Here is a 19,003-nt window from a genome sequence, read left to right as displayed (position 1 = left end):
ACATTTATTCTGTAAGTTCTGTTCCCCTATGATACCCGGATTGATACAGCATAGAGTATGTGATATTTGGGGCTTATTTCTTGGCTGTCTACTCTATTCTTCTTGTTTATGCATCTGCTTTTATGCTGGTACCATACCATCTAAATCAACTGAATTTTGTAATACTATCTGAAAACAGGAAGGTATTTCTCTTCTTCGTGTTCATTGTACTTGAGCTTTTTAAGGTCATTTTCAGTTTCATATACTTATCAAGGTTATTTTACCTACTTCTATGAAAAATGTTACTGGATTTTTGACAGTAACTGCATTGAATCAGAACGTTTCTTAGGCTACAATGAATATTTTGGCTATATTAACTCCCCTGATCCAGAAATGCAGGCTATCTTTCCATTCACCATGTAGTCTTAAATTTCTCTCATTAAGGTCTTTTAATTTTAGTGAAGACAACTTTATTTTCTTGTTTTACTTTATTTCCATTTTATTCTTTTGGAAATACTTGTAATAGGATCATCTTTTACATTTTGAGATTATAATATATTTAAAACATTTCTCCCTTCCCATTACTCCTCATGTCACCCCATACACCCTTCTCCACTCTCCTTCTAATATATGGCCTCTTTTTGCACTGCTGTGACATGTATATATGTATATGTAATATATGTTATAATTATAATATAATATATTTCTAAATATAACCTGTCATTTTGTATACTGTTATTTGTATGTATGTCTTCAGGGTTGATCATTTGGTACTCTTCCCTAAGTAAGTTCCACCTCTCCAGCTCTCAGCCTTAGTCAGTTGCCTGTAGTTCTTCATACAGGGTTGAGGTATCATTTCTTTCTCCCCATCACTAAGGCACATCTATTGGTGCCATCCTTGTTCAGCTCACATTTGAGGAGGAGTCATAATAGTAAGACTTTATGGCTGTAGCTTCTGTGTAGAAAACACAAATCTCACAGCAAGTTCCTTGATCATCTTTCTCTTACAATCTTTCTGCTCCCTCTTCCACAATGTTCCCATGAGCCTTTGGTGAAGGAGTGTTTTATAGATGTGTCCATTGGCTTGGCTGCACAACTCTGCATTTTGATTGGTTGTGGTTTTCTTCCATGGTTTCTATCTGTTGTAAAGAGAAGTTTCCTTGATGGGTAAAGATTACATTTATCTGTGAGTGTTAAGACAAATGTGTATAGATTGTCTGGTGTTACAGGTTTTTGTTAAATGGTCTTTGCTCTTTGAGGAAGCACCATCAGACCACACGAGAAAGATCATTGAGACTACATATGTGTGTGTGTGTGTGTATATATATATATATGTGTGTGTGTGTGTGTGTGTGTATGTATGTATATATGTATATATATATATGTATGTATGTATATGCATGTGCTGAAATTCATGTATCATATTTTTATTTTTAGGTAAAATAAAAGAGTTAGTAATATGATTCCTTGTGGCTTTTCCAGGCATCTGTACTTTCTCCACCCGTCTCCTTTTCCTCCCCCCTTTCCTATGGCGTCCTCATTTTCCAAGTTCACCTGCCCCTTCATTTGTAACCCGTTATTCTCCTTCACTTTCCTCCTGCCTATTTCTGTATTTTCATCCCTCCTCTTCCCCAGATAAACCCCTTTGCCACTTCCTTCATCTGATGACTTGTATCTTGCTAATCCATTTTATTATTTATTATTCAATTTTTACTGAATAGTTAGTTTCACTGTAGAGATATATAGCTTATGTCTGTAGCCTGCAAATTAATCAGTTCATGATTAGTTCTATATGATTTTTGTTGGAATCTTTATTAGCTCCTCATTACAGTATATTCTCTGAATAACTGAGTCAGTTTCATTACTCTTTTTATTTAGATGTCTTTTTTTTACTCCCTAGTTGTCCTAACAATACCTATCAGGAGAAAGTAACCTTGCCTTGTTCCCAAAATTGGACAAAATACTTAGACTTCTCACCATGGAGTCCAGTGCTAGGTACAGACTCACAACCTGGGGTTTGCTGTGCTCATCTCTGAGAAATTTTTATCACACAAGATGCTGAAGGTTTTCAAGGACCTTTTCTCCCTTTACTGAGATAGCCCTATGTTTTATGTCTTTGATCCTTTAATATGACCTATCACATTTACATGTCAAGTCATTTTGCATTTCATGCTATAAGAGCCACACATATTCAGTATGTGTGACATATTCAGACATCCAACTGAACTTATTTGCTATTATAATGTGGAAGACTGTTGAATTTATATTCTATGGGGTTTTGGAACAATACATACATATAATACATATATATATAATACATAGCATATATGTATATACGTGTGGAATAATATATACAAACACACATATATAATATATTGTCTATATGTGCAGATATGCATATGTATATAAATATAATATTTTCATAGAGTCATTTCACTTTTATATCAAGATAATGTTGGTTTCATGTGTTCTTAGTGGTATCTGTTATAACACAAAAGCATTTCCTTTTGGTAAAATGAACTTTATATTTTATTTTTGTGCTAGTACTTTTGGTGTGACATCCAAAAAGATGCTGCCTGCCATCAATCTAGAAGATAGTGACATGTTATCTTCTCATAGTTCTAAAGTTTTGGCTATTTATCCCCAGATCCACTTTGTACTGGGTTTTGCTTTGGGGTGAGTACAGTTTCAAGCTTGATCCATTTGTATGACCACTTTTTCCAGCATTCCTCTTGGAACAAACCCTTCCTTTCTTATTGCATTGTCCTGGACCCCTTGCTAAACATCAATTGCTTATGAATAAACGCATTTGCCTTATTTCCAGCCCTGCTTCATCTTTATATGCTCCCTGGTGACAGTACCCCTGGTCAAACTTAGTTTGATAACATCTTATCTTTGTGAGATGTTTTGAAATCAGCAACCATGCTCTTCTCTTTTAAATCTGTCCAGTTGTCCTTGGCAGTCTACATTCCCATAATGTTTTAAGATCATATTTAAATTTATTCAAAATAACAAGCCAAGGTTTTGGTTGGGATCACACTGACTCTGTAGGTTAACAGAGAAACCCTGAATTTTAGCTATTTTAAGATTTTTTTAGCCAGACAGTGGTGGTGCATGCCTTTAATCCCAGCAGTTGCGAGGCAGAGGCAGGTGGATTTCTGAGTTCAAAGCCAGCCTGGTCTACAGAGTGAGTTCCAGGACAGCCAGGGCTATACAAAGACCCTATGTCATAAAACCAAAAATAAAAAATAAAAAGATTTCTCATTTATTACCATGGTGTGTTCCCATTTATTTAAGTACCTGATTTCTGTCAACAGTGATTTATTGCATTCAGAATGCATATTCTGAATTTCTTTTGTTAAAATTTCTTGTTAAGTACATTGGATCTTCTGATGCTATTATTAATAAAAATTTTTCTTCGTTACATTTTCTGATTATTCCTTTAGTCTGTAAAATTACAGCTGTTTGCTGAAATATGATATTATACCCTGCAAACTTACTGGATTCATTTATTAACTATAAAGGGTTGGGGAAAGAGGATTCCTTGAGGGTTTGCTGTTTGCTAGTGCATGCTATTTGCAAGAGTAATACTTTTGAATCTTCCTTTTAAATCTTGGCACCTTAGAACATTATTTCATTTATTTTGCAGTTTGACACATTGCTTGGGATCAACTCTCCAGGCAGTGTCTAATGGAACTTGACAGTACATATTTTGGCTGGTCGCCATTCCATTATATTATATTATATTATATTATATTATATTATATTATATTATATTATATTATATTATATCATAGTGTGTGTTTGGGAGTCACGGAATGTGTGGTGTGGTGATACACATAGACATACATATGCAGATGCGTGTGCCTTCTTGCCCTGAGAAAAAGTCTCTTCTTGAACCTGAAGCTTGCTGATTTGGTGAGGCTGACTGGTCAGAGCATTCAATACATTTGTTTCCATGCCACCAAATGCTGAAGTTATTAGGCACAGGCAGAAATAAATGCTCAATGTTTTCCCTTTTGTGGGTGCTGGATGCTAGGGATTCAAATTAGTCCTTCAGGTTTGCAAAACAAGGGTTCTTACCCACAGAGCAACTTCCCCAGGCCCTAATTTATTTTTTAAAGCATAGCAGATAATGAGTTACTTTGCATCTCTTCATAGGATATCTACTTGTTTGCACTGAAGGAAACCAAGAAACCCTATTGATTGATTAATTGAAAACAACTTGTTTGCAAGTTCTTTACCTTCTCACTCAACATGAACATATAACTTTCCATTACAATTTGGCCAAAGGAAGTAATGGATGGAATTCATTTGGAATTCTCCCTTAAGAAGCATCAAAACACACACTCCTTTCTCCAGAAAGAACCCTGGGAATGCCTTCTTCCATATTCATTACACTATTGGAGACTGAAGAGGCTTAGAAAGCTAGGGCATATGTCAGAAGGGTGAAGTCCTTGCAAGAAGCTACTAAAAGGATAATGTAGAGAGATAAGAGAGGAACTGAAGTGGTGATGAAGACCTGGAAAGACTCTCTGTGGCCAGGGCCAACCTCAGAGAGGCCATGGGAATGACAGCCAGCACTAGCACTGGGCCGGGCTTCATCTTGGGTATGTCTCTGGAGCTCATATTATCTCATGGTGAGCTAAGGATGCTAGACAAGGTTGTGGTATTTACCCTACAAGGTTTTGCTCTTGCTTTGGTCTAATACTTCTTTTTTTCTTTCCCTCTTTTTTATGATAGGAAAGTATATTGTGTCTACTTTTGTACTCGGTATGAAATATGTATTTCCATTTTGATTTTTCAGGGCTCACAACTAAGAGTTTATGAACAAACTCTTAAGAAATTTTGTCTTTGGAACTTTTTGTGCAATTGTTGAAAGTGTTAGGACTGCAAAGGCTTTTGGAGATGGACTGAGGATATGTTTGTATGATGAGAGCAATGTGAATATGGGGGCACTAGGAGGGCTAATTTTGACTTTCAATTTGACTGGGTTAGTATACCAAAGATGAACTTGGGTATGTCTATAGGAATGTTTTCATAAGGACTGACTGTGAAGAAAAATGACCTTGAATGTGTATGCCATCACTGCCTATGCTGAGATCCTGGATAGAATAAACAGGTGGGAAGGAGAAATCCAGCTGAGAGCTGGCATTCCCTTAAAATGTGTGAAGGCAAACTCATATTCCTGCCATCACATCCATGAGCATCTCCCGCCTCCATGCCTCACTGCTATGAAGAGCTATGCCCTCAAGCCAAGTGACAAAATAAACTCTTCTTCTGCTAAACTGTTTTAGCCATATCCACATATTTTATCACAGTGCCAAGAGACCCCGAGTCATTAGTACAGGGTGGAAATGTTGCAATGAGAGTATGAAATGTTCTGTACAAAGGTGCATGTGTGAAGGGCATGGTCTCCAGCAAGAACTGCTATGCAGACATGATTGGATCACAAGGGCACCAGCTCCTTTGGTGGCTTAATCTGCTGCTGATGCAGTATTAGGGCTATGACTTGGAGAAAGGGTGTTTGGGCCGTGCCTTTGAAAGCGGAAGCTTTTCCCTATCACCTTTCTCTGCTCCCTGAAAACTGCTTTGACACCAGCAGGTTTCCTCCACCACATCCTAGACTTATATCGCTTCCTTGCCACGGGTTCCAGAGTAATGGGAATGGCTGATCATGCACTGAAGTCTCTAAGGCCATGAGCTTCCCACTTTTGAAGTTGCTTTCTTGGGTATCTTGTCATCATGATGGAAGGGCTAACATAACTTTGGAAGACTGCTGTCTTTGTGGGTGAGGAACCTTTTCAGTTCACTCTGCAGTCTGTACTTTTAGAGCAGTTCTTTGTTTAACTATCATTATCATCCTTTCCTGCTCTCCTGCCGTGCCTTTCCTTGGTTGGCAGCCCTAGAGTAGAGGGATGTCCTTTTCCCCTGTTAGTCTTTCTGCTAATTGTGGCTAGAAGCAGTCTTTTTTGAAACATGATTTACATGCATTATCCTCTCCCTCCCCAGCTTACTGCTGCAGGTGAATGGGATCCATGCTCCTGGGTTGATTTCGTGAGACTCCCCCGCTGACAGCCTCACTTCACATAACTCCTCCCTCACCTTGCATTCAAATGACTCTTTGTACTTTTATTATCCAGAACATTTTTCCTCCATGAGATGTTACTGGGAGAGTTGGTCCATTTAAGTACTGTCTACTTTCTGGCCTTCTTGTCTTTGTCATCCTAGATTGATGCTATGCCAGTGGGGACTTCCCTAAAATCCAGCCAAGTACTTTCTAGTTAGACTCCTCAGAGCTGGTCAGAACTTAAATTCCTTTTGGGCATCTTTAAATGTCAGTCTCTTACTTTTAAACTTTCTCTTGGGTTCCTCACACTAGCAAACACAAATTGTAGAAGCAGCTTAGGCCCAAATCTCTCAGGGTTAAGCCTATCAGGGTTCAGCCTAGTTAGCATTTGAAAGGGGGAAGAGGAGGTATACAGCAAAAATGCAGCATGTGTGCTTTTATAGAGTAACTATATAAAACCATTACACCCGTGAAAGCTGGGTGGCCCCAACTTTGACTTCTTTAGAAGTTTCCACTTTTGGTGTTTAATATTTTGAAAAGTCAGATCATATCATACAGTTCTGCAGACCAACCAAGGAGCCAAGTGGTGGTAAATTGTCACTAGGTCAAAGAATCACTGATCTTTGGGTTGACTCTAATCAATGGTATGGGTGTGTCTTATCTAAAGATGGCCTAGCACACTGTTTATATAAGAATTACCCTTTGCCTTATTCTTTTATTAGAATGAATTTAATTTGTCATTTCTGGTGTTAATGGAAAAGCTTCCTAGAAACATGGTATTAATGGGTAAGACTAAATTTGATCTCTCTACTTACACAATTTCTGTTTAATCCATACCTTGTTTGGTCCTGTAAATAAAAGGTAGCATAAGAAGAAAACTAAAGATAACATAAAACTAAAACAAAAAGGCCTAGACTCCGCCCTGACCAGCAGCCTCAGCCTCTCCCACCCCTGGCACTGTGGCTGAATTTAGATTTCCATTCACTCCTAGCTCAGAATCCTAAGGTTCAAAATTCAATCTTCTCTCCCAATAATAGCCAACAAAACTCACCCAGAAGACCCCATTGATTTCTATCTTTTATTCACTTGTACGCATTTATATTCACACTGAAAACATTGAAAGTCAATTTTTCCCATTGATATTTTATCTGCTACTTCACACAAAACTCAGGAGGTGATTTTCCCCTTATGTGTATGGCGAGAGCACTAATTTTACAAACTCCATAAAACCTGCATTCATTTCTCTGGGGTTTGAGGTTTCTCGGTGAAGAGGAAGAATTGTTATGGCTAACAGGAAGCCGATGACCAATAAGCCAAGGTCAACCAAGGAAGGGTTTGGTGGGGGGAAGAGTCAAACATCTGCAGGTGGTATAGTTGTAATAATAACTGTGATAATACTGTGTGTATTTCATATGCTTTGATCTTATGATGACAGTGTGCTGTTCACAAATAAGAATAATAATAGTTCATAAGGAATAAATCTACAGTGATGTGCAGACCTTCGATAAACCTCCTGAGCTCCATGAAAGGTCTCATCTGCTACTTCTCATCTGTCTCCTTACCAGAGCTGTTGCAGAATGAGGGGTCAACGGGTCTTCCATTTATATCGGAGCATGCTATCGCTCGAAAGCGCACACCTTCTCCACATTCTTTGTCGTCTCCTTGCTCCCACAGTCCTCCTTGCTGAGGATCCCTTTTGCCTTCTGGTAGAATGCAAGCTGACCAGTTTCCATAGGGATGAGTCAGGAACGCATCACAGGGACATGGCTCCATTTCCACCAGAGGGTACAGGGACGCATCTTGGCACTTCTCCTTCTTCCTGCTTTTCCCTGATACAAGAAGACACATGCTGCTAGTAATTTTGGATCTGATGTTCTGCTGAAAGTCACTCACATGCTTGTACATACAACCACTTGAACATTAAACTTAAATATGATTTCAATCTCTTTTTTTGTCATAGAAATAAATTCTTGGACACTATAAACAACAATCTAGGAAACTATGAAATTAAAATTAATTTGAGAATAAAAACTCTTTTCTTTTAAAATATGGTACAAGGCATTATGTTTACCATGCCAGTTCAATAATTATAAAACTCTTATTACTTTTTTTTTTACAGTTTTTTCTCCCACCCCAATACTAACCCAGCCAAACTTGGCTTAGACAATATAGGGTATATACAGCTGGTATCACTGTCCCTCTATTTGATTGATAACTAAATTACTACCTAATTATTAAGGTAAGTTTAACTAACCTTGTCTTCTTCAAGGGAAACCAATAAAAGCATAAGCAGAAAGCCCTTTCCTTTTTCTGCAAATAACTAAAAATTAATTTCTCCAAAAAGCAAAATTATATTCTTCATACAACAAGCTCAAAATGGTATAGTAAAAGTGAAACTAATCTTGCTTCCTGAAATCAGACTACTAATAAATGGTAAAAGTAACAATAAATTGAAATAACCCTTCTTTTTTTAGAAGTCCTTTGAACTTGAGCATCCTGTGACTTCACTTTTCCTATTGAGTTTGGAATAACGTTTAGCTGTTATGCCAACTTGGAGTAATGATAACATGTTTCCTCCATATCCCTAAAACTCTCCTAGATATAATCATTTCACCATTTTTTCTTTCATTAGTGAGTCACTGTCTAGGGCCAGGGCTAGTTATAAAAATTGTAGGCAGCTTTACTGGTCTGTCTGTGGGCTTTATGGCTATCATGCAAATACTTTATAAGGTGATGTGTAGGCAGTTTCCTAATTGTCACATGACTTTACACATGCACAGTTATACAAATTCTGCCTGGTAGGTGATTGACTCATGAGCATGTTATTTATGCCTAGTAATTTGCAAGGATTCCTGTGGAATCTGAATCACTCTTGCCTGGTGTGAACCATTCCTAGTGCCTGACATTGTTTTGGCCTGATGAGAATTGCTCCACCCGGGTCTTCTCCCTGAATTGCTTTCCCATGACCGTCACCATCTATTGGCCTTTAAGGGTACTGCACTCACTCATGTCAGCCATTAGGAACCCTCAGCATCATAGATTGATAAGGTCATCATTCGTGTTCTGAGAGCTTTCTGACTGTGATGTTCATCACTACACAGTCCCATTCCACCCTATCAGCCTGGCTTAGGGCTGTACTCCTCAAATGAAATACTACTGAACTTCATTTCCATCTCTGCACCTTCCTCTCTGTTTTCTGCTCACTTAGTCATGGATTCCAAGTCTACCCTATTCCAAGTCCATCACATCCCAAAGTGATGAAAAAAAAAAAAAAACCCAATGCACCAGGAAGCTATTTCTTGTCTTTCAGAGTTGATTGTGGCTGACCTATCAGAGTGCTGATTACAATCTTATTTTTGAGATGTTCTTCCTAATTTCCACCATAATTTGTCGTTTTGTCTCTTACTCCTGTTCTGGCTTCTACCATCCCTCTCGCCAAGTTTCAGGATTTATTGCTGTGTTTGTTTAGTGAACATCCTCTCTCTACTTAGCTGCTGAGTTTCCTCGAAGGACCATCTTGGACTCTCATCTGTCATCTCCTATATGTTTATCCTCATTGAGATCTTAAAGTACTACTTACAGTTCTTACACTCTGAATTATTAATTCTATCCAAGATTTTGTTTTGCCGTCTCTGAGCCACAGGCTAGATGGAAACCTGCACCTAATTCAGCCATTAAATTCATTGCAATAAAACCAAACTTGCCCTCTGTACTGTACAGTGGCCCTGTGATGTCAACAATGCCAAGGGAAGATTATAATGCTAGACATGAATCATTTTGGTACAGTCCATACACAGGACTGATAACAGCATGTAGGGTCATGTTTCAGGAGCCCTCAAGTTATCTTTTCACTTTTACTAGATACCAATCTATTTGCTCACACCTCTAGGTCTCTAGCTCAGTTCTCTCGCCACATTGGGAAAAAAAAACAGAAGATGGAGAAAGGAGATGACAAGAAGGAAGGGCAGGAAATATAGATAGTCGTAATCTACAAAGCAAACAGAAGCTACCAGCAGAACAAACACTCCGTACAAAGAGATGTTGCCTCAGCTTGTGATTACCCTCTTAATTGCATGGCGGCCCTGTCTGAAGATGGATTGAAGTAAGTGAGTTAATGCTGAAACAATTCTCCCAATAAGAAACACATTACTGCTGGGGCTTCACTTTGATTGCATTCTAATCAAAATCAGCACTGACCTTTAGACTAAGGTAGACTTAAAAAGATCAGTCTCCGCTGCAAATGCAAGGGCATATCCCCTTAATTCAAAGTGTGAGTGATCTAGCTATTCTGAACATGTATATTCCCATACCTGGATAATACATTTAATATATTTGTCATTGAATAAACAATTGCTTTAATTACCACACAGTCTAGAATCTGTAAACATCCAGTTCAGAAACAAAAGTGGAACACCCAAAGGATAAATTTGGATTAAAAAATCTCTGTAAAAGAAAACTAACATTCTAGATGGTCAATATTCACTGGAATGTCTTGTGTTAGGACCTATGGTGTGTCTGTGTCACAGGGACTAAATTACATGGTTTCTCTTGTCATTCACATTAGAAAATATTCATTAAAATTCTGTCAAGTATCATGGGAGAAAGTAAAGATAAAAGACCATCATAATAATAAGCCTTGAAAAAGTTAGGGGAAAAACTTCAGTGCATTAATGTGCCATTGGCTTTTTGTTTGTCAATATTGTTGTAAATGGTTGTTTGTTCTTTCATGACTAATGTATTTTATGAGACTGATCAATTATGCTGTCATCTAGACAGAAGGAGTGCAAAGATCAATTAGCTACCTAAAATAGTAGCAGCTAATAAAACATACAATAAACCCGAGCAGTCTTTTAGTATAAGTAATCATTAACTTTGAATCATACGATAATTTATAACAGCCTTCAATATGTAGTTTTATAGAAAATACATCTTAGAAGTCAGTCATTCGCCTTTTAACAATTTATAGTACAAATGGTGCTAGCTGTAAAATGAGCCCAAAAGAGTCACTCTTAGTTAGCAAATTTTCAAGGCAAGGGTTGCACCTGGCTACCAGATACAACTACAGTCTTTCTCACCAAAGGAAGTTCTCTTTCACCTCAGATGTGAAGCATTGCTAGCACAATGGCTTCCGACACACTGGTATGTGCAGGACAGCAAAGTAGCCGGAGATTGGTCTCTAACTTCAGATTTGGTCTGTCATGTGTACTCTGTCCTCTTGTACTGCTTTTTCTATCAGTTGCTTTCATCTGAATGATGTAAGCAGTGTTATATATAATCATGTATGGACAGTCATTTTGTTCAAAGCAATGGATGCAACAAAGTCTCTTGTGAGTATATATTTCACCTTCACTTGCCATGTAGGTTTTGAGGTCAAGTGTGTACACAGAAATTCTGCAAAAACTGCACTCCATCCAGTGAATCAGTTTTAGGGAGTGTAGATGTGATCAGGTAATCAGTGCGCTAGAATAGTGAGAGTAGGGGCAGTTTGGATGCTAAGGCCCTATTCCCCAATTAGTTCTTAATCTGTCAATAAAGAAAGCCATGGGCGATTTGCTAGGTGAAAAGAATAGGCAGGACTTCAGGCCCCTGGAAGAAAAGCAGACAGATCCAAGGGAGGAGAGAGCCCTACATGTTTTGGAGAGAGAAGAACCTAGCAGCCATGTGAAGTCTCCGGAAGAGGGTGGGGGAAGGGGGAGAAGGTAGCTGTGGCTGCTCCTGCAGGCAGGTGGTCAGGCGGGGATGCTTACTGGGGACTAGATGTATCTTAGCAACTAAAGTTTAGGGCAGATGGGAGGTGTAGAGGAAAGGACATTGTTAAGGGCACGCTTTTTCAGGTGGGAGATAGTAGCACCCAGCAATTGTGTCCAAAGGTAGGTTGAAAAGGAACAACTGTGTGTGTCTCTTTTATCTGTGGATTCAAGGGAATCTGGGTAGGGGCTGGTAGCACAGTACATTCCCAGAGCTTAGGTGTAGTAGTGGAAAAACTACATGCCACAAGTGAATTTGAATCAGGAGACTTTGAAATACTCATGTAAACAATGATCATCTGGGCTTAGCCCCTCAATCTTGATACTAATTACATTATCTCACTGATCATTCTGGTATTTTTCTCTTGAAAACAGTTTTACATTCCCAGAGTTTCATTTCTTACATGCGAAAGTGCATATACAAGTAGGAGAAATCACAGGGCATTATCTGCGCAGTCAGTTTTGCTATTGTTGCAGTTATTTTTATATTGCCAGCCAAAAAAAAAATGCTCCAATGCTTCAACTAAACTAGGATTTGCTTCAATTTCCATTAACCTTTGCAGTGGTACACAGTACTGACAGACAGTAATAAGACACAAAAGAACCTGCATGTGTAATTTGACTTTTACCTTATAATAATAAAGTCTGAAAGGGTCGAACTGCTTATCAGGTAATGGCAAAAAGACAATAATGTCAGTTATTTTACTTTCTTTAAAAAAAAATAGCAGTGACTGTTTTAAGCTTGCAAAACGTCTGCTAAGATAACACACTGCTAACTTTGCCAGGGGATATTCAAACAAATTATAAAACTATGTCAAAACTTTATTGACATAAGTGGTCCTATCTCTCATTCATTTCACAAATATTAACCAGGTATATATCACGTATCAGTCATTGCTGCAAGTCTTAAGGATGTGCCCTGGCAATGAGGAGGAAGGAGAAATCTGATGACATTTATTTCTGTTAGAACTTAACATTCTACATAAGGTATTCAGAGAACTGCGGCTTGCCTGAAGCTGCATTGGCAGGCGAACCCTACCTGTGAGCTGCCGCCTCCTGATCTGGGTTGCTTCACAGTTCTTGGAGCAGGGAGTGAACTTAGACCAAGGGGTGAAGGTGCAGTCTTCCCGACAGGGAATGGTGCATTCCTGCACAAGGGGAGGCATGCCATCCATCTGCTTGAGGCATTCTGCCATTTCTGCCGACTGGTTATCATCGGAGAGACACGAGACAGCTAGGAAAGAGCACACAATTCTTTTGTTATCACGTTGATTAAATCAGAGAGGTGCTTTTTCTTTGACAAAATAGTTGAAGTCCCCAGTGTTTGAAAATATGTGATCGCATATGGTGTTCAACACAGCTAACCTTACTGCTCCCTGGAAATTAAATTTTTATTGTTGCCATTGGAGGTATTTGAGGATTTAATTGGTTTCATTATTAATCCAAGCCTTGCATTGACAGGAGCCAAAATAACTTCCAGTAATTTATTATACTTTCTCCTTAGGAGCATTTGATCCCTAGAGACAGAATAAATGTAGTAAAGCACTTCTGTAAAACACACGGAGAGGAAGGCAAAATGGACAAACCTATTGTTGGGAAATCATGTGGGCTTTCGCTAGGCTAGGTTTCTTTTGGTTGGATGATGAGATGATGGCTATGGTATGGAAGTATGGAAGTATTTATATCACTATCAATTCTTAAAAAGGAATTTTGCTAACTCTAAGCTTTCCTCCATTATTGATATTGAAGCCTCGGTTTACTTTTAAATCCCTTTCTCTGAATAGTCAAAATCTAACCAGATGATTCCCACAATAAACATCTTATGAGTTTTGAGTAACTTCTCAAAATTTCTTCTCCCACCTTTTGGGTTTTTTGTTTGTTTTTTTTTGTTTGTTTGTTTGTTTGTTTGTTTGTAAAGCAGGTCTCACTATATCATCACTAACAATTATGAGGTCAAATATTTTTGAAATTTCATCTGAATTTTATTTGATTCTTTGGACTAATGTCATTTAAAATCCCTGATTTAGAATATTTGACACTTTGATTACTTACTTGGTTAATTATGAACTCTGCAGGATGCACCGAATATACAGCTGTTCTATAGAGCACATTTCTCAGTCTCAATACTGTTGACATTTTATAGTGGGGAAAACCTTTGTAGGTGCCTGAGTGAGGGCTGTGCATGGTAAGCTATAGGGCAGCCTCCCCAGCTTCTCTACCCATTACATGCTATTAACACACAACCCTCCAGGTGGATATGACTGAAAAGCAGCCACACAGGCTGCTTTTGAGCCACTTCTTTTCATAGTGCCCTACTAGTATGTATCTCTGTTGTCTCTAGCAATATATCTGGGAACATTTATTTCTCTAAGGGCTCCATATGATTCTGACCCACCCTTCAATACTACCTACATCTGGCATATTGCTATTGGTTATGCTGTCTGCTTAGTTAATAATTTTATTTTTTAAACCTTTATAAGGTAATGATTTCATTTTCTTGGTATACCTAGAGGGATTGCCTAGAGGATAATATTACAGAGGAACCTCCATGTGGTGTTTAATAAGGAGTAAATTTGTCTACATTCCCATCAACAGCTCTAGCCCTGTAAACATTTATTATCTTTGGAATTTGTGTGTAATATTTTTTAGCAATCTTTATAAATCATGTATGTGGTGTATAGAGTCCTAGATTTCATAAGAACATGCTCATGTAAGCATATAATGTCTTTTGACAATGATCTACATACTTACCTCCCCCTCCTCTCTCCTTTCCCTCCTCTAGTTAGTGCCCTCATTCCCCTATACAAATCTACTTCTATTTATGTCAAATGTTTGTATTACATAATTTTATATATTTCTATAAAATATAGGCTTGACCAATAGTAGAAAACAAATGTAATATTTGTTCTTTTGAATTTGGGTAAATGATAACCTGAAGTTGCATCAATTTTCTTCTATATTGAATAATTTTCTTTTTTACAACCAAATAAAATCACTTTGTGTATATATACCATATTAACTTTTATGCTTAAATTCATATTTCTTAAGAATTCCATGCATGAGCATCACATTTATGTCACTTTCATCTTAATTCATCCAATGCCTCACCCCTCTCTCTCAAATTCATGACCTTTTCTTCTTTATTTATTCTTACTACATACTACACAGAGGTACACACACACACACACACACACACATGCACACACACAAGCACACTTGACTGAATCCATAGGTTTCTCAGGTACATGTGTTTGGGCTGACCCCTATGAATTGTGTAACTTGTTAGGGATATTATCCCTTGAAAAAAACTAATTCCCCCTCATTCAGTAGCAATTAATTTTTCATAGCTTTTTATCTAGGAGTGGGAAGTTTTGAAAATTCTCCTTTTAAATCGGTGCATCAATTGGTACTGTTTAGGTTTTTTTTAGGCAGCCATATTGTTGAGATTTCAAGGGTATGGATTTCTTATCATGGCTATAAGATACTTTCTAGCATCAGGTATCCTGGTCCTCTGCCTCTTGAAACCTCTCGTTCTTATTTCATTTTTCCTGAGTGATAATTTGCTGGGGTTGAATTGTAGATGTGTGTGATGGTTTGAATGAGAATGTCTCCCATAGGCTCATTTATTTGCAATCTTAGTTCCCATTTGATAAACTTTAGCCAAATTAAACAAAACACATGAAATAAAATAAGATGGAAGGGAAAATTATAACAGACAACAAGGAAATTCAGAGTGTCATAAAGAAAATATATATATAAGTTGCCTTAATAGGTTATCGTCTCTCCCTTATATAGAGACTTCCTTTTTTATTTATTTCATTTATGTTTATGTTTTAGGAAGATTTTTTTCACAGTAGGTATCCATATGGTTTTTCAAAAGGCTTTTAGTATTAGTTGTCCTTCCAAATATTCTCTCCTTTACCTAGCTTTGCCATCTCCTGTTCCATGTCATCATCCTATTCTTACTTCCATAGTACTCTTTATAGTACTATGTTCTATTTCCCTTCCCTGCAAAATGTCTTCCTCTCCTCTGGTCCCTTGAATGTACACAAAGCAAGTATCAACAGAGAAAAATAAGTAAATAACGTTCTGAACTCTATCTAATCACTGTGGATTTAAAAAGGTGGCTATCAACAAAAATTATAGAGGCAGAAAGTACACAATCTCATAGAAGCTGAACAATTCAGTACTGAATGAAGGTTGAGTCAACACAGACAACAAGAGGGAAATTAAAATGATTTAGAATTGAAAGATACTGAAAACACAATATATTCAAACCTAAAGGACACTGCAGGAAGTAGTTCAAAGAGGCAAGGTCATAGCACTAAGTGCCTACATAAACATCTGAAGAAATGATGTGTAATAGCTTAGTGACACAGTTGATATCTCTGGACAAACAAGAAGAAATAATACCTCAAAAGAGTAGATGGCAAAGTATAATCAAACTCAGGGCTGAAATCAAATAAATAGAAACAAACAAAAGCATAAAAAGAATTGATGAAACAAAGAGTTGGTACTTTGAGATAAATCAATAAAAGTTGCAAACCTTTAGCCAAATTAAGCAAAACAAATGGATTAAAATAAAGATGAAAGTGGAAAATTACAACAGACAACAAGGAAATTCAGAGTGCTCTAAGGACATACTTTGAAAATCTATATTCCACCAAACTGGAAAAACTAAAAGAATTTCTTGCTATAGATGATGCCGCAAAGTGATGTCAAGATGAAATAAATGATTTAAACCCAAGTTATGGTGATTTGCATATGATTGGCCCAAGGAGTGGCACTATTAGAAGGTGTTGCCTTTTTTGGAGTAGGCATGGCACTGTGGGTACAGGCTTTAAGACTCTCATCCCAGGTGCCTGGAAGCCAGTATTCTGTTAGCAGTCTTCAGATGAAGATGTAGAACTCTCTGCTCAGACTGCACCAGGCCTGCCTGGATACTGTCATGCTCCCACCTTGATGATACTGGACTAAATCTCTGAACCTTTAAGCTAGCCCCAACTAAATGCTGTTTTATAACAGTTGCCTTGGTCATGGTGTCTATTCACAGCAGAAGAAGCCTAGCTAAGACACAAGTGAAATATAAGCAGTAATTAAAAATCTCCTAAACAAAAGTAATTCAGCAAAAGCAGAAGGAACATCACCCAATTGTTTTTATGAGGCCACAATTACCCTGACATTTTGTCCACATAAGGAACTATCAAAGAAAGAGAATTATAGGACAAAAGTTCGGTTATGAACACAGATGAAAATGTCTCAACTAAATACTTGCAAACCCAATTCAAGAACACATCCAAAGGATTACCCACCATGAACAAGTTGAGTTCACCCAAGTGATTCAGAAATGGTTCAACATACATAAATTAATAAGCATATATCATTACATAGGCAGATTTAAAATATAAAATCATATGATCATTTCATTAGATGGGGAAAAAAAGCATTTGACAGAATACAACATCTCTTCAAGATAAAAATGCTTGAAAACTTAGGGATTAAGAACTCATAAGTCAATTTATTAAAGGCAGTTTAAAGCAAGCTCATAGCCCAAATGTAGAGAAACTCAAAGCGTTTCCACAGAAATCAAAAACAAGAGAAGAATCTCCATCTTCCCATAATTACTCAATATAGTATTTTAAAGCTTAGCCAGAGGAAGAAAACTGTAGGAAATGTGATGAATTTAAATAAGTCAAAATATCCATATTTGCAGATGCTATGATTTTGTATATAGAAGACCCTAAAGACTCTGCCAGGAAACTTTCTATAGCTGCTAAACACCTTCAGCATAGTAGCAGGATACACAATTATGACATAAAATATCAGTGACCTTACTATATACAATTAAAGACAGGCTGTGAAAATAATTAAGGAAACAATCTTTCATGATAGCTTAAAACTACTTTTCATAACTCTAGCCAACCAAGTCAAAGATATGTACAATAAAAATTAAGACCTTGAAGAAAGAAACTGCAGAGAATACCAGAAGATGGAAAGGTCTCCTATGCCTGTGGATCAGAATGACTAATATTGTGAAAATGGCCATCCAACCAAAATCAATGAGCAGTTTCAATGTAATTTTCATCAAAATTCCTATACAATTATTCACAGAAATTGAAAAAGTAATCCTCAGTGACATGGAAATACATCACACATAAATATTTTCTCTCTCTTTTTGTCTCTGTCTCTGTCTCTCTCTTTTACACACACACACACACACACACACACTCACACACACAAATTGGATAGATTTTAAAAATCCTGAAGAATTGAATAGTTGTTGAAAGAGTCATCATCCCAGATTTCAAATTATATTACATAGCTGCAGTCATAGGTGGCTGGATATTGTCATAAAAACAGGCACATTGACAAGTGGAATAGGATTAAAGCATAATTCTACACACCCATGGACTACTTACAATCGACAAAGGGGCCAAAATTACACACTGGAGAAAAGATAGCCCTTTCAACAAATGGTGCTGATCAAACCAGACAGATGGATGTCAGGTTTTCTTATGATAGCTGTTCTGACTACTGGGGTAAGATGGAATCTCATTTCTCTGGTGGATAGTGATATTGACATTTTTTCATGCTTCTTGGCTAGTTGTACTTTATCTTTTAAGAACTGTTTAATACTTTTGCCTTTTAATTATCTTTTTGTAATTATATTATATTATATTTGAGTGATTTGTCTGCATGTTTGTGTGTGTTTGTGTCCTATGACTGGCCCTCACAGAGTTCACAAGAGGATATTCGATCCTCTAACTGGAGTTATGGATGGTTGAGAACTATCATGTGTGTTCTAGGAACTAAACCTGGGACTTTAGCAAGAGCATCAGGAAGTGTTCTTAACCATCAAGTCATCTCTCCAGGCCCATTACTTGGGTTAGTTGATTCCTGCTATTCAGTTTTTAAATTCTTTCTATATTCTAGGTATTAATTCTTCATTCGACATGCAGGTAGAATGCAGCATTTTTGCATACTGTAGTCTTTTGCTTCACTATCTCCCTTTCTATGCAGGTGCCTTTAAAGTCACAGGTCTCACATGATCAGGTGTAGGCATTATTTCACAAATGACTTGATTCTCTTTGTAGCAGCAGTTGCCTACTCCTGTGTCTTGAGATGATTTTCTCGACGATTTAACAGTCTCAGAATGTCAGGTCTTATGCTAAGGTTTTTGACCTAGTGGGAGTTGGAGTTTATACAA

General features: G+C 37.4%; 1 protein-coding gene across 1 annotated transcript in view; it reads right to left on the bottom strand.

Annotated features, from left to right (window-relative positions):
* The window catches only part of Thsd7b (thrombospondin type 1 domain containing 7B), a 949,886-nt gene that overhangs the window by 279,924 nt on the left and 650,959 nt on the right, over positions 1–19,003 (bottom strand). The window contains exons 13-14 of the mRNA XM_052200991.1: positions 12,836–13,030; positions 7,612–7,878 (exon numbers count right to left, since the gene is read on the bottom strand). Of these exons, the coding sequence (XP_052056951.1) occupies positions 7,612–7,878; positions 12,836–13,030 (462 nt within the window). The remainder of the gene's footprint in view (positions 1–7,611; positions 7,879–12,835; positions 13,031–19,003) is intronic.

Source organism: Apodemus sylvaticus, chromosome 12 (genome assembly GCF_947179515.1).
Source record: "Apodemus sylvaticus chromosome 12, mApoSyl1.1, whole genome shotgun sequence".
Classification (NCBI taxonomy): Eukaryota; Metazoa; Chordata; class Mammalia; order Rodentia; family Muridae; genus Apodemus; species Apodemus sylvaticus.
Note: the sequence above shows the minus strand (reverse complement) of the source record. Positions and strands in the feature narration are given on the sequence as shown.